Source organism: Manis javanica, chromosome 14, assembly GCF_040802235.1.
Source record: "Manis javanica isolate MJ-LG chromosome 14, MJ_LKY, whole genome shotgun sequence".
In the NCBI taxonomy this organism is placed as follows: domain Eukaryota; kingdom Metazoa; phylum Chordata; class Mammalia; order Pholidota; family Manidae; genus Manis; species Manis javanica.
The window spans coordinates 31,067,339-31,082,248 of record NC_133169.1 but is presented as its reverse complement, the minus strand read 5'-3'; the positions used below and the strand labels follow the sequence as shown (position 1 = coordinate 31,082,248).

At 45.8% G+C, this 14,910-nt stretch overlaps 1 protein-coding gene across 7 annotated transcripts in view; it reads right to left on the bottom strand.

The window, feature by feature from the left end:
• Positions 1-1,206: 1,206 nt before the first annotated feature.
• PGBD2 (piggyBac transposable element derived 2) overlaps positions 1,207-14,910 on the bottom strand; it is a 57,224-nt gene continuing 43,520 nt past the window's right edge. For 4 of the 7 annotated variants that reach the window (XM_073221902.1, XM_037008811.2, XM_073221901.1 and 1 more), the window contains 2 exons: positions 6,257-6,319; positions 1,207-3,265 (listed from right to left, as the gene is read on the bottom strand). In XM_073221902.1, the coding sequence (XP_073078003.1) occupies positions 1,510-3,265; positions 6,257-6,319 (1,819 nt within the window). In that variant the 3' untranslated portion in view covers positions 1,207-1,509. The remainder of the gene's footprint in view (positions 3,266-6,256; positions 6,320-14,910) is intronic. The other 3 variants (XM_037008813.2, XM_037008812.2, XM_037008808.2) reach the window with 1 other exon arrangement.

The following is a 14,910-nucleotide window of genomic DNA, read 5'->3' as shown; positions in this document are numbered from 1 at the left end:
GAGAATATATTTTTAAATGACATATCCAACAAGCGGTTAACATCCAATATATAAAGAACTCATACACCTCAACACCAAAAAAGCAGAGAACCTGATTTAAAAAATGGGCAGAGGATATGAAGAGACAATTCTCCAAAGAAGAAATTCAGATGGCCAACAGACACATGGAAAGATGCTCCACATCGCTAATCATCAAGGAAATGCAAATTAAAACCACAATGAGATATCACCTCACACCGGTAAAGATGGCCAGCATCGAAAAGACTAAGAACAACAAATGCTGGTGAGGATGTGGAGAAAGGGGAACCCTCCTACACTGCTGGTGGGAATGTGAGCTAGTTCAACCATTGTGAAAAGCCATATGGAGGTTCTTCAAAAAACTAAAAATAGAAATACCATTTGACTGGGAACCCAACTCCTTGGAATTCACCCAAAGAATACAAGTTCTCAGATTCAAAAAGACATATGCACCCCTATGTTTATCACAGCACTATTTACAATAGCCAAGATATGGAAGCAACCTAAGTGTCCAACAGTAGAAGAATGGATAAAGAAGGTGTGGTACATATACACAATGTAATAGTATTCAGACATAAGAAAGAAATCCTACCATTTGCAACAACATGGATGGAGCTGGAGGTCATTATGCTCAGTGAAATTATCAGGCGGAGAAAGACAAGTGCCAAATAATTTCCTTCATTTGTGGAGTATAAAAATGAAGCAAAACTGAAGGAACAAAACAGCAGCAGACTCAGACTCCAAGAAGGTACTAGCGGTATACCAAAGGGGAGGGGTGTGGGAGGGTGGGTGGGGAGAGAGGGAGAAGGAGATTGAGGGGTATTATGTTTAGTACACACAGTGTGAGGGGTTATGGGAAAAACAGTGTAGCACAGGGAAGGCAAACAGTGAATCTGTGGCATCTTACTACACTGATGGGCAGTGACTGCAATGGGGTATGGGTGGGGACTTGATAATATGAATAAATGTATTAACCACATTGTTTTTTCATGTGAAACCTTCATAAGAGTGTATATCAATAATACTTTAAAAAAACATTTTAAAAAAAGATATCCTTTATCATACTGATAACTACATACTATTGCCTGTATCTTAGATTACAATTAAGAACATACAATTTTTTACTGTTCACAAAAATTTCTCTAAAGTGCCTGGTGACATTTGATTGTCCTTACTGGAACTCAGATATAAACCACAGCAAGATTTTTATTTGAAGAAAAAGGGGTCCGTGAGTTTAAATAAATAACAGTATAAAATGTAATTTACAAACACTTATGATCACTAATAAAAACATTAATTTATATTACACGTAGGCATAGGTAATTACAGACAAAAAAGTTAATTACAATGCAGGTAGGGAGAAAACACACAACCAAATCAGTAGGGATTGAGGTCTTTTTTCCAACACACACAAAACCACATGTGCTCCAAGTGCCAAACCCGTTGTAAACACATCCCTGTAACCAGGCATCTGCGCTCACCCACCACTGCTCAACGGGTGTGGTACTCCCGGAAGCACTTGGCATGCACGCCCTTCTGGCACTTCTCGCAGCGGGTGTTGGTCTGTGAGTGGCAGAGGGCGCAGCGGGTCCGCTTGTCCTGGTGGACAATCCAGTGCCCAATCATGTCGAAGCGGCTCTCAGTCTCTAGCCGCCGGCCGTGCCTCCCCAGTGACGAGGTGTCTGCGTTGCTCTCCAGGTACACACAGGCCACGTACCTACGGAAGGCCAGCAGGTCCACCCGGGCATCGGCGCAGCAGATGCCGTGCAGCTGCCATGCGTTACTGAGGGCAGCATCGATGACATAGCCGATGAAGCTCGAGTACCATTTCATGCCACGGATCTTCACCTTGTACTTGGCAATGTTCTGGTCCATGCGGCTGACGCCGCCCGCCTTCTCCTGGAATAGCCTCACCAGCGATGGCCGCTGGACCCAGGACCGCATTTTGGCTGTCCCCGCCTGGCGGCTGCCCGGCACCAATGGCTCAATGCCCACGGCATTGGAGCAGATGTCGACCACGCTGCTGTCATGCCAACGGCACACAATGATCTCCTCACTCTCGTCCACTCTGTAATCAAAGGAACCCCTCTTCATTTTCTTGAGTTCTTTGGGATCTTTGAGGGGACAGCGCTCAGTCCTGTACTCGCGAACAGTTCCTGTGGCCTTTACCCCCTTTTTCTTCAAAATAGACATCAGTTTGACACTTGTAAAAACCTTGTCAAAAAATATGTGGTATGGCAGATGGCCACGCTCCTGAAGCGCATCCACAAACCGCACCACCATGCTGCCTGCAAGGTCCAGGCCCCTGTCTGGCCTGGTGAACCGCGTGCCCTGTGCGGGCTCGAACCACACCAAGTAGCCCTGGCTGGTGGTCCCACACCAGACCTCATAGCCTAGGCGCACAGCCTTCCCTGCGGCCCGCCGCTTGGACCCCCGGTGCCCAAAGTACTCGCACGTGGACGCCCCGAAGCTGTAGAACTCCTCCAGAGGCGCGTGCTTCTGGAAGCTGTGATTCATCTGGACGATGAGAGGCCGGACCTTGGCAAACCTATCGCTTTCATCCAGCTCACTGTTATCTGCAAAGTGCAGATATGAAAAGATGAGTTCAAACCTGTCCCTTCTAATTGCATCTGCCACAAGATGATGATGTGAATCGGGAGACGTTTCCCAAAACATCCTTCTCCTTGGATAGGATATATACCCACTTAAAATCAAAATGCCCAAAACACACTTTAGTTCCTGGGCCGTGAGACCCAAGTTGACATTCTTCTGCCAAGCGTAACGATTGGTTTCATTAACAATGAAGTTAATCGTTCCCTCATCAAAGAACAACTCAAAGAGGCCCACAGGACTCAGTTCCTGGCTTTTGAGATCCTCCATGTGAGGATCCAAGGCTGTCCAGCTGCTGAAGTCTGGCCGGATATCTCTTTTGGCCCAGTGGCGCTGAGATGCCACGGGGGCCCGCTGCCGCCTGGCAGCTGTCCACGGCCACAGGTGCCCCTCCTCGCCAGAGCCAGAGTCCTCCGGCACTACGGCAGCATGCAGCACACTGCCAGGCAGGCGGGCGCCTCGCCGGTCGTCGTCGTCCCCCGAGTCCTCGTCGGTGAAATCCCCTGCAGCACTGTCGGGCGGTGCAATGAAGATCTCTTCCCTGTGGGGAGACCCCCCTTCCTCCAGTGCATTGAGAACCTCGAGCAGCCTGGTGGACTTCGGCTTTAAGCCAGCACCTTTCCCGGAGGTAGGGCTGCTGCAATGACAGGAGACAGTGTGGGAAGGGGCCGTGTAGGAGAAACAGCGAGTCAGCAGAAAACCCCAGGAGGGCATGGAAAGAAGGGCCCTACCACTGCAAGGCATCCTGGGCACCTGGCCCAGAGCAGGAACGGAATTTACCAGATTACTCACCAACTGCCAAAGAATTTTAACATGAGAGGCAATTGAAGGAGGTGTTCAACAGTCCCTTTCCTTCCTAAATAAAGGATCCCCTCTAGTGAAAAGTCCAGGTGCACTACTGTCACCCAGAAACAGGAAGCACGAACAGGAAGCCTGGGCCACTGAAGAGAGGCCTGCTGATGGTCCCAGACTCAATGGCCCCAGTGGCTCTGCTTTCTCACTTCCTCTTCCCTTTCTTATTCTTTGGCACATGTTTCCTCACTTCCCCAATTCATAGGCGCTCCCTACGTGAACTCTACCCAAATTCAGAACCAACAGACTCAGGCTCCCTCAACATCAGCTATCTTACTACAGACCATCTGCAGTTCAGTAGCCAGATTTGGGAAACGTGGAAACCCCTGTATCCTCACTCTCCTTGTAAACATAGCACTAAACAGGTGCCTAGAGACACTATTTAATGAGTGCCAACCACAAGCAGGCACTGCTCAGGGCTGGCCATGGGCACCCTCCACCCCACCAAGCCACACAGCATTTGTTCTAAGGGAAAGATCAACACACAAGCAGCTCTGCAGGGTGAAGCCAGGTACTGATGAGGGCTTTGTGGGTGAGGGACACGGCGGGCAGCGGAGCAGGATGGTGCCAGGTACTGACTGTGGGTGAGGGACACAGCAGGCAGCAGAGCAGGATGGCACCAGGTGCTGACTGTGGGTAAGGGACATGGCAGGCAGCGGAGCAGGATGGCACCAGGTACTGACTGTGGGTGAGGGACATGGCAGGCAGCAGAGCAGGATGGTGCCAGGTACTGTGTGGGTGAGGGACATGGCGGGCAGTGGAGCAGGATGGTGCCAGGTACTGTGAGGGTGAGGGACACGGCAGGCAGTGGAGCAGGATGGTGCCAGGTACTGACTGTGCGGGTGAGGGATACACAGGGAGCGGAGCAGGATGGTGCCAGGTAATGTGGGTGAGGGACACAGCAGGCAGTGAGCAGGATGGTGCCAGGTACTGACTGTGCAGGTGAGGGACACAGCAGGCAGCGGAGCAGGATGGTGCCAGGTACTGTGTGGGTGAGGGACACGCAGGGAGCGGAGCAGGATGGTGCCAGGTACTGTGTGGGTGAGGGACACGGCAGGCAGCGGAGCAGGATGGTGCCAGGTACTGTGTGGGTGAGGGACACGGCAGGCAGCGGAGCAGGATGGTGCCAGGTACTGTGTGGGTGAGGGACACGGCAGGCAGCGGAGCAGGATGGTGCCAGGTACTGTGTGGGTGAGGGACACAGCAGGCAGCAGAGCAGGATGGTGCCAGGTACTGTGTGGGTGAGGGACACGGCAGGCAGCGGAGCAGAATGAAGTTAATCGTTCCCTCATCAAAGAACAACTCAAAGAGGCCCACAGGACTCAGTTCCTGGCTTTTGAGATACTCCATGTGAGGATCCAAGGCTGTCCAGCTGCTGAAGTCTGGCCAGATATCTCTTTTGGCCCAATGGCGCTGAGGTGCCACGGGGGCCAGGTACTGACTGTGCCGGTGAGGGACACGCACGGAGCAGAGGATGGCGTCAGGTACTGTGTGGGTGAGGGACACAGCAGGCAGCGAGCAGGATGGTGCCAGGTACTGACTGTGTGGGTGAGGGACACACAGGGAGCGGAGCAGGATGGCGCCAGGTACTGTGTGGGTGAGGGACATAGCAGGCAGCGGAGTAGGCCCATTTTAGACAGATGATGAGTGAAAGGCAGGGTAGATGGCTTGCAAGCGAGGGACTGAGCCCTGCAGGCAGCTGGAGACAGAGCCCCTGGCAGAGGAAGAATTGCAGGCACAAGGCCCTGAGCCAGAAGGGCCTTGATATCTGCAGACAGCAAGGAGGCCAACGAGGCTGTGATGCCGTGAGGGATGAGGGCTCCGGCTGCAGGTTCAGGGCCCCACCGGGTCCCACAGGCCCTGATCAGGACTTCTGGCTGTTCAGCTGTCACAGGAAGCCGTCCGAGGGTAGAGCAGGGCAGTGAGGAGTGAGACATGTCACTCTAGCTGTGACAACGGACTGACAGGGAAGGTGGGCACGACACCCCTGAGCCCCTCTGGGGCTGACCTTCATGTGAGAACAGCCCTGGCCCAGGGGGAGAACACAGGCTTTACCATGGAGGCTACTACTCCTAGACCTGCCCTCAGCCTTTGGGGTTCAGACTGCACTGAGAGTCACTCTACCTTACTTCCAATGACTGCCAACCCCCACGCTGGAGGCTAGGGCGCAGCAGGCATGACCCCCAAAGAGGTAAGGTTCTCCTCCAGCTCTGCATGGGCCAGGAAAGAACCAGCCTTCAGGGAGGAAACCTGACACCCCTATGGACCTCATCCTGAGACAGGTTCTCAGCTAACAGCAGCCACCTCCCACCTCCCCCACCTTACCTGGCAGGTAGCAGCAGATCCAGGCCAGCCTGGCCAGGGTCTCTGCTGGTCTCACTACCTACCCACTGTTTGCCCCCGGCTTTCAAGCACCATGCGTGTGCCCCTGGCTGGTCAAACATTTAGAGCAGGAAGCTTGCAGGGACAGCTGCAGCCCCAGGGCCAATCATCTTGTTTTTTAAAAGATAAGCAAACAAATCACGTCTACAAATCAAGTGTACAAATCATGTACAAGTGCAGCTAGAGCTGTGCCCATGCCAGACACACTCCCTCGTCTGCCCCGTCTCCTCTCCAGTCTTCCCCTTGCCTCCTCGCTCTTCCTTCTCTTTGCTTCCTGGACACCCAATGCTTAGTGAGGCCACCAGGACTAAGGGCTAAAAATATCATGGCCTCAGCCGCTCAAAGGCAGAAGAGCCACTTCTCGATTAAGCCTTTGATCAAACGGTACTTGTACCTTGAAGTTGAAGCCATGATGAATTGGGAAATGGGGCTGTCATTACATGCAGAGTCTAACAATCTGTAAGAAAACAGAAATTAATTTTAAAAAACTGAACCTTAATTAGCAAGGCTAACAGGACTTTCTCTACCATTAAAGGAAAAGCATTTCTAGCTTCAGAGGGAAGTGGACTGAGCACATGGGAACTGGCATCTAGCGGACTGACTGGTCAGATGGAAAGACAACACCTCCCCTGTCTCACACAGATCCTCCAAGGCAGGGTTCCCATCAGCAGTTTACTGGCATTTTGGGCTCAATGAGCCTTGGTGTGAGGACTGCCCTGTGTATTATGGGGTGTTTAACCGTATTTTTAGGCCTCCAGATACCAAGAGAATAACCATTCCTCTAGTTGTGAAAGTGAAAATTATCTCCAATATTGCCAAGTGTCCTCTGGGAGACAAAATCAGCCCTGGCAGAGGCTGCAGATCAGCATGGCCAACAGAACTCAGTGACGACAGAAAGGGTTTGTGTCAGTGCTGTCCAACAGGGCAGGCAGAGTCACAGGCGGTCGCTAAACATTCGCTACACACACAAACATAGCTAGTGGGACGAAGAAACTGAATTTTAACTATGTAATTTTAATTAATTTTAATTTAAATAGTGACATGCCGCTGGCTGGTGGCTACTGTATTAGACAGTAAAGTCTTAAATGTATTAAGAACAAATTATGAAAAAGTAAACCTTTTAAAGTGTATTAATGACCACAAAATAAAGCTTTTCTTACAGAAAATATAAAAACCTTAAGAAAGACGGCTAAATTTTATCAAATATCCAACAAATCTGTGGTAGGCAGCCCCTCATATGACCTCCAAAGACCCTTACCTCCTGATATGCACACCATTGTGTAACCTTCTCCCCTTGAGAGGGCTGGACCTCGTGATTTACTTCTAACTAAGACAATATGGCAAAAAGAGATCAAGCTACAAATAAAGAATGGGACTTCTCTCTTGTACATGCTCTTTCTCTCCCAAGGGGAGCCAGAACAATATCTCAGTTCCCCAAGGGAAAGGCCCATGGGACAAAAAACTGAGGGAGTCCCTGGCCAACAGCCAGGGGGGGCTGAGCCCTCTGCAATAACCCAGAATGAAGTGAATCCTGAGGGACACCCCTGCCTGGTCAAGCCTTCAGATGACCTCTCAGCCCCTGCAACTTCACATAAACACTGAGGCACTGGAAAACAGCTAAATTACACCTGGAGTCCTGACAGGCAGAAACTGATAGATAAAAAATGTTTGTTGTTTTAGGATTCTCAGAAACAGCCAATCTAACATTTCTTTATTCATTTTGTTATCATTAATCTACAATTACATGAAGAAAATTATGTTTACTAGATTCCGCCCTTCACCAAGTTCCCCCCACAAATCCCATTAGTCACTGTCCAGCGTAGTAAGATGCTGTAGAATCCCTACTCGTCCTCGCTGTGTTGCACAGCCCTCCCTATGTCTTCACCTCACATTATTCATGCTAATCATAAGGTCCCTTTCTTTTTCCCCACCCTTATCTCTCCCTTCCCACCCATCCTCCCCAGTCCCTTTCCCTTTGGTAACTGTTAGTCCATTCTTGGGTTCTGTGATTCTGCTGCTGTTTTGTTCCTTCACTTTTCTTTGTTCTTATACTCCACATATGAGCGAAATGATTTCCTACTTGTCTTTCTCCGCCTGGCTTATTTCTCTGAGCATAATACCCTCAGGCTCCATCCATGTTGTTGGAAATGGAAGGATTTGTTTTCTTCTTATACCTGAATAATATTCTGTTGTGTATATGTACCACATCTTCTTTATCCATTCATCTACTGATGGACACTTAGGTTGCTTCCATTTCTTGACTATTGTAAATAGTGCTGCAATAAACATAGGGGTGCTTTGTCTTTTTCAAACTGGGCTGCTGCATTCTTAGGGTAAATTCCTAGAAGGGGAATTCCTGGGTCAAACGGTTTTTCTATTTTGAGATTTTTGAGGAACCTCCATTCTGCTTTCCACAATGGTTGAACTTATTTACATTCCCACCAGCAGTGTAGGAGGGTTCCCCTTTCTCCACAACCTTGCCAACATTTGTTGTTGTTTGTCTTTTGGATGATGGCGATCCTTACTGGTGTGAGGTGATATCTCATTGTTGTTTTAATTTCATTTCTCTGATGACTAGCAATGTGGAGCATTTTTCAATGTGTCTGTTGGCCATCTGAATTTCTTCTTTGGAGAACTGTCTGTTCAGTTCCTCTGCCCACTTTTTAATTGGATTATTTGCTTTTTGTTTGTTGAGGTGCATGACCTCTTTATATATTTTCGATGTCAACCCTTTATCAGATCTGTCATTTATGAATATACTCTCCCATACTGTAGGGTAGCTTTTTGTTCTATTAATGGTGTCCTTTGCTGTACAGAAGTTTTTCACCTTGATACAGTCCCACTTGTTCACTTTTGCTTTTGTTTCCCTTACCCAGGGAGATATGTCCATGAAGAAGTTGCTCATGTTTATGTCCAAGAGTTTTTTGCCTATGTTTTTTTCTAAGAGTTTTATGGTTTCATGACTTACATTCAGGTCTGTGATCCACTTTGAATTTACTTTTGTGTATGGGGTTAGACAGTGATCCCGTTTCATTCTCTTACAAGTAGCTGTCCAGTTTTGCCAGCACCATCTGTTGAAGAAACTCTCACTTCCCCATTGTATGTCCATAGCTCCTTTATCATATATTAATTGACCATATATGTTTTGGGTAATGTCTGGAGTCCCTATTCTGTTCCACTGGTCTGTGGCTCTGTTCTTGTGCCAGTACCAAACTGTCTTGATTACTGTGGCATTGTCGTAGAGCTTCAAGTTAGGGAGCGGGATTCCCCCCCACTTTATTCTTCCTTCTCAGGATTGCTTTGGCTATTCAGGGTCTTTGGTGTTTCCATATGAATTTTTGAACTATTTGTTCCAGTTAGTAGAAGAATGCTGTTGGTAATTTGATGCAGATTGCATCAAATCTGTATATTGCTTTGGGCAGGATGGCCATTTTGATGATATTAATTCTTCCTAGCCAAGAGCATGGGATGAGTTTCCATTTGTTAATGTCCTCTTTAATTTCTCTTAAGAGTGTCTTAGTTTTTTCAGGGTATAGGTATTTCACTTCCTTGGTTACATTTATTCGTAAGTATTTTATTCTTTTTGATGCAATTGTGAATGGCATTGTTTTCCTGATTTCTCTTTCTATTAGTTCATTGTTAGTGTATAGAAAAGTCACAGAATTCTGTGTGTTATTTTGTATCCTGCAACTTTGCTGTATTCCGATATCAGTTCTGGTAGTTTTGGAGTGGAGTCTTTAGGGTTTTTTATGTACAATATCATGCCATCTGCAAATAGTACCTTCTTCTTTACCAATTTGGATTCCTTGTATTTCTTTCTTCTGTCTAATTGCCACGGCTAGGACCTCCAGTACTATGTTGAATAACAGCGGGGAGAGTGGGCATCCCTGTCTTCTTCCCAATCTCAGAGGAAAAGCTTTCAGCTTCTCACTGTTCAGTATGATGTTGGCTGTGGGTTTATCATATATGGCCTTTATTATGTTGAGATACATGCCCTGTATACCCATTTTGTTGAGAGTTTTTATCATGAATGGATCTTGAATTTTGTCAAATGCTTTTTCAGCATCTATGGAGATGATCATGTGGTTTTTGTCCTGTTTGTTGATGTGGTGGATGATGTTGATGGATTTTCGAATGTTGTACCATCCTTGCATCCCTGAGATGAATCCCACTTGGTCACGGTGTTTGATCCTTTTGATGTATTTTTGAATTCAGTTTGCTAATATTTTGTTGAGTATTTTTGCATCTATGTTCATCAGGGATATTGCTCTGTAATTTTCTTTTTTGGTGGGGTCTTTGCCTGGTTTTGGTATTAGAGGGATGTTGGCTTCATAGAATGAGTTTGGAAGTATTCCCTACTCTTCTATTTTTTGGAAAACATTAAAGAGAATGGGTATTATATCTTCTCTATGTATGATAAAATTCTGAGGTAAATCCATCTGGCCCAGGGGTTTTGTTCTTGGGTAGTTTTTTGATTACTGCTTTAATTTCTTTGCTGGTAATTGGTTTGTTTAGATTTTGTGTTTCTTCCTTGGTCATTCTTGGAAGGTTGTATTTTTCTAGGAAGTCGTCCATTTCTCCTAGGTTTTCCAGCTTGTTAGCATATAGGTTTCATAGTAGTCCCTTATAATTCTTTGTATTTCTGTGGGGTCGGTCGTGATGTTGCCTTTCTCATTTCTGATTCTGTTGATGTGTGTTGATTCTCTTTTTCTCTTCATAAGTCTGGCTAGAGGCTTATCTATTTTGTTTATTTTCTCAAAGAACCAGCTCTTGGTTTCATTGACTTTTCTATTGTTTTATTCTACTCAATTTTATTTATTTCTGCTCTAATCTTTATTATGTCCCTCCTTCCGCTGACTTTAGGCCTCATTTGTTCTTCTTTTACCAATTTTGATAATTGTGATGTTAGATTATTCATTTGGGATTGTTCTTCCTTCTTCAAGTGTGCCTGGATTGCTATATACTTTCCTCTTAAGACTGCTTTCGCTGCGTCCCACAGAAGTTGGGGCTTTGTGTTGTTGTTGTCATTTGTTTCCATATATTGCTTGATCTCTCTTTTAATTTGGTTTTAATCCATTCATTATTTAGGAGCATGTTGTTAAGCCTCCATGTGTTTGTGGGCCTTTTTTTTCTTTGTACAATTTAGTTCTAGTTTTATATCTTTGTAGTCTGAAAAGTTGGTTGGTAGAATTTCAATCTTTTTGAATTTACTAGGGCTCTTTTTGTGGCCTAGTATGTGGTCTATTCTGGAGATTGTTCCATGTGCACTTGAGAAGAATGTGCATCCTGTTGCTTTTGGATGTAGAGTTCTATAGAATGTCTATTAGGTCCATCTGTTCTAGTGTGTTGTTCAGTGCATCTGTGTCCTTAATTATTTTCTGTCTGGTGGATCTGTCCTTTGGAGTGAATGGTATGTTGAAGTCTCCTAAAATGAATGCATTGCATTCTATTTCCCCTTTTAATTCTGTTAGTATTTGCTTCATATATGCTGGTGCTCCTGTGTTGGGAGCATAGGTATTTATAATGGTTTTATCTTCTTGTTGGATTGATCCCTTTATCATTATGGAATGTCCTTCTTTGTCTCTTCCTACTTTCTTTGTTTTGAAGTCTATTTTGTCTGATACAAGTACTGCAACTCCTGCTTTTTTCTCTGTTAGCTGCATGAAATATCTTTTTCCATCCCTTCACTTTTAGTCTGTGTATGTCTTTGTGTGTAAAGTGAGTCTTTTGTAGGCAGCATATAGATGGGTCTTGTTTTTTTATCCATTAAGTGACTCTATGTCTTTTGATTGGTGCATTCAGTACATTTACATTTAGGGTGATTATCGATAGGTATGTACTTATTGCCATTGCAGGATTTAGATTCGTGGTTACCAAAGGTTCAAGGTTAATTTCCTTACTATCTAAGAGTCTAACTTAACTCAGTTAATATGCAATTACAAAAACAATTGAAAGGTTCTTTTCTTTTTCTCCTCCTTTTTCTTCCTCCTCCATTCTTTATATATTAGGTATCATATTCTGTATTCTTTGTCTATCCTTTAGTTGACTTTGGGTATAGTTAATTTAATTATGCATTTGTTTAGTAATTAGCTGCTCTACTTTCTTTACTGTGCTTTCATTTCCTCTGGTGACAGCTATTCAACCTTAGGAAAACTTCCATCTATAGCAGTCCCTCCAAAATAGACTGTAGAGATGGTTTGTGGGAGCTAAATTCTCTCAGCTTTTGCTTATCTGGAAATTGTTTAATCCCTCCTTCAAATTTAAATGATAATCTTGCCAGGTAAACTAATCTTGGTTCAAGGCCCTTCTGCTTCATGGCATTAAATACATCATGGCACTCCCTTATGGCCTGTAAGGCTTCTGCCGAGAAGTCTGATGTTAGCCTGATGGGCTTTCCTTTGTTTGTGGTCTTATTTCTCTCTCTGGCTGCTTTTAATAGTCTGTCCTTATTCTTGATCTTTGCCAATTTTATTACTATATGTCTTGGTGTTGTCTTCCTTGGGTCCCTTGTGTTGGGAGATCTGTGGATCTCCATGGCCTGAGAGACTATCTCCTTCCCCAGATTGGGGAAGTTTTCAGCAACTACCTCCTCAAAGACACTTTCTATCCCTTTCTCTCTCTCTTTTTCTTCTGGTATCCCTATAATGCGAATATTGTTCCATTTGGATTGGTCACACAGTTCTCTCAATATTCTTTCATTCTTAGAGATCCTTTTTTCTCTCTGTGCCTCAGCTTCTTTGTATTCCTCTTCTCTAGTTTCTATTTCATTTATCGTCTCCTCCACCTTATTCAACCTGCTTTTCATACCCTCCATCGTGCTCTTCAATGACTGGATCTCTGACCTGAATTCATTCCTGAGTTCTTGGATATCTTTCAGTACCTCCATTAGCATGTTGATGAATTTTATTTTGAACTCCCTTTCAGGAAACGTCATCAAGTCCACGTCATTTAAATCTTTCTCTGGAGTTACATTAATTTTACTCTGGACCAGGTTCCTTTGGTGTTTCATATTTGTGTATGGTGTCCTCTAGTGTCCAGAAGCTCTATTCCGGAGTTGCTCACCCCTGAAGCAATGTCGGGGGTCACAGGGGAGCGGTATTGGTGCCTGGGGGGAGGAAAGAGCTGTTCCCCGCCTCCCAACTGCTATGCCTGTCTCCTCTGCCTGAGCCAGTGGGCCGAGCACACAAGTGTAAGCTTTTGTCCCAGAGCAGCCAGATATGGATCCCTGCTTTCCAAAAGCAGCTGGAATCTCAGTCTCTCCAGGAATTCTCCCTGTCTTAGCTTTTCAACCCCGTAATCAGAAGAGTATGATGAAAGCACCATGAAATGTAGGTTTGTGCTCCCAGAGCAGATCTTGGAGTTAGGTATTCAGCAGTCCCAGGCCTTCCACTCCCTCCCTGTTCTGTGTCTCTTCCTCCCGCTGGTGAGCTGTGGTGGGGGAAGGTCTTGGATCCCTCCGGGCCACAGCTTTGGTACGTTACCCCGTTTGGTGAGGTCTGCTCTTTTCTCCAGGTGTATGCTGTCTCGCGCAGTCCTCTTTCCTGTTGTTCTTTCAGGATTAGTTGCACCAACTGTATTTTCTAATTGTGTACGGTTTTAGGAGGAATCCTGAGAAAGCAACAGCAAAGAGACAGAGGCTTCCTCATAAAACTGGATAAAATTAAAAAATATAGTTTGTGCAACTGATCCTGAGAGAGCAACAGTAAAGAGGATGGCGCCAGACTGCACACACCTGGAGAAAAGAGCAGACCTCACCGAACGGGGTAACGTACCAGAGCTGTGGCTCCGTACGACCCAAGCCCTTCCCCCACCCAAGCTCACCAGTGGGAGGAAGGGAAACAGAGCAGGGAGGGAGTGGAAGGCCTGGGACTGCTGAATACCTAACTCCAAGATCTGCTCTGGGAGCACAAACCTACATTTCATGGTGCTTTCATCATACTCTTCTGATTACGGGGTTGAAAAGCTAAGACAGGGAGAATTCCTGGAGAGACTGAGATTCCAGCTGCTTTTGGAAAGCAGGGATCCATATCTGGCTGCTCTGGGACAAAAGCTTACACCTGTGTGCTCGGCCCACTGGCTCAGGCAGAGGAGACAGGCATAGCAGTTGGGAGGCGGGGAACAGCTCTTTCCTCCCCCCAGGCACCAATACCGCTCCCCTGTGACCCCCGACATTGCTTCAGGGGTGAGCAACTCCGGAATAGAGCTTCTGGACACTAGAGGACACCATACACAAATATGAAACACCAAAGGAACCTGGTCCAGAGTAAAATTAATGTAACTCCAGAGAAAGATTTAAATGACGTGGACTTGATGACGTTTCCTGAAAGGGAGTTCAAAATAAAATTCATCAACATGCTAATGGAGGTACTGAAAGATATCCAAGAACTCAGGAATGAATTCAGGTCAGAGATCCAGTCATTGAAGAGCACGATGGAGGGTATGAAAAGCAGGTTGAATAAGGTGGAGGAGACGATAAATGAAATAGAAACTAGAGAAGAGGAATACAAAGAAGCTGAGGCACAGAGAGAAAAAAGGATCTCTAAGAATGAAAGAATATTGAGAGAACTGTGTGACCAATCCAAATGGAACAATATTCGCATTATAGGGATACCAGAAGAAAAAGAGAGAGAGAAAGGGATAGAAAGTGTCTTTGAGGAGGTAGTTGCTGAAAACTTCCCCAATCTGGGGAAGGAGATAGTCTCTCAGGCCATGGAGATCCACAGATCTCCCAACACAAGGGACCCAAGGAAGACAACACCAAGACATATAGTAATAAAATTGGCAAAGATCAAGAATAAGGACAGACTATTAAAAGCAGCCAGAGAGAGAAATAAGACCACAAACAAAGGAAAGCCCATCAGGCTAACATCAGACTTCTCGGCAGAAGCCTTACAGGCCATAAGGGAGTGCCATGATGTATTTAATGCCATGAAGCAGAAGGGCCTTGAACCAAGATTAGTTTACCTGGCAAGATTATCATTTAAATTTGAAGGAGGGATTAAACAATTTCCAGATAAGCAAAAGCTGAGAGAATTTAGCTCCCACAAA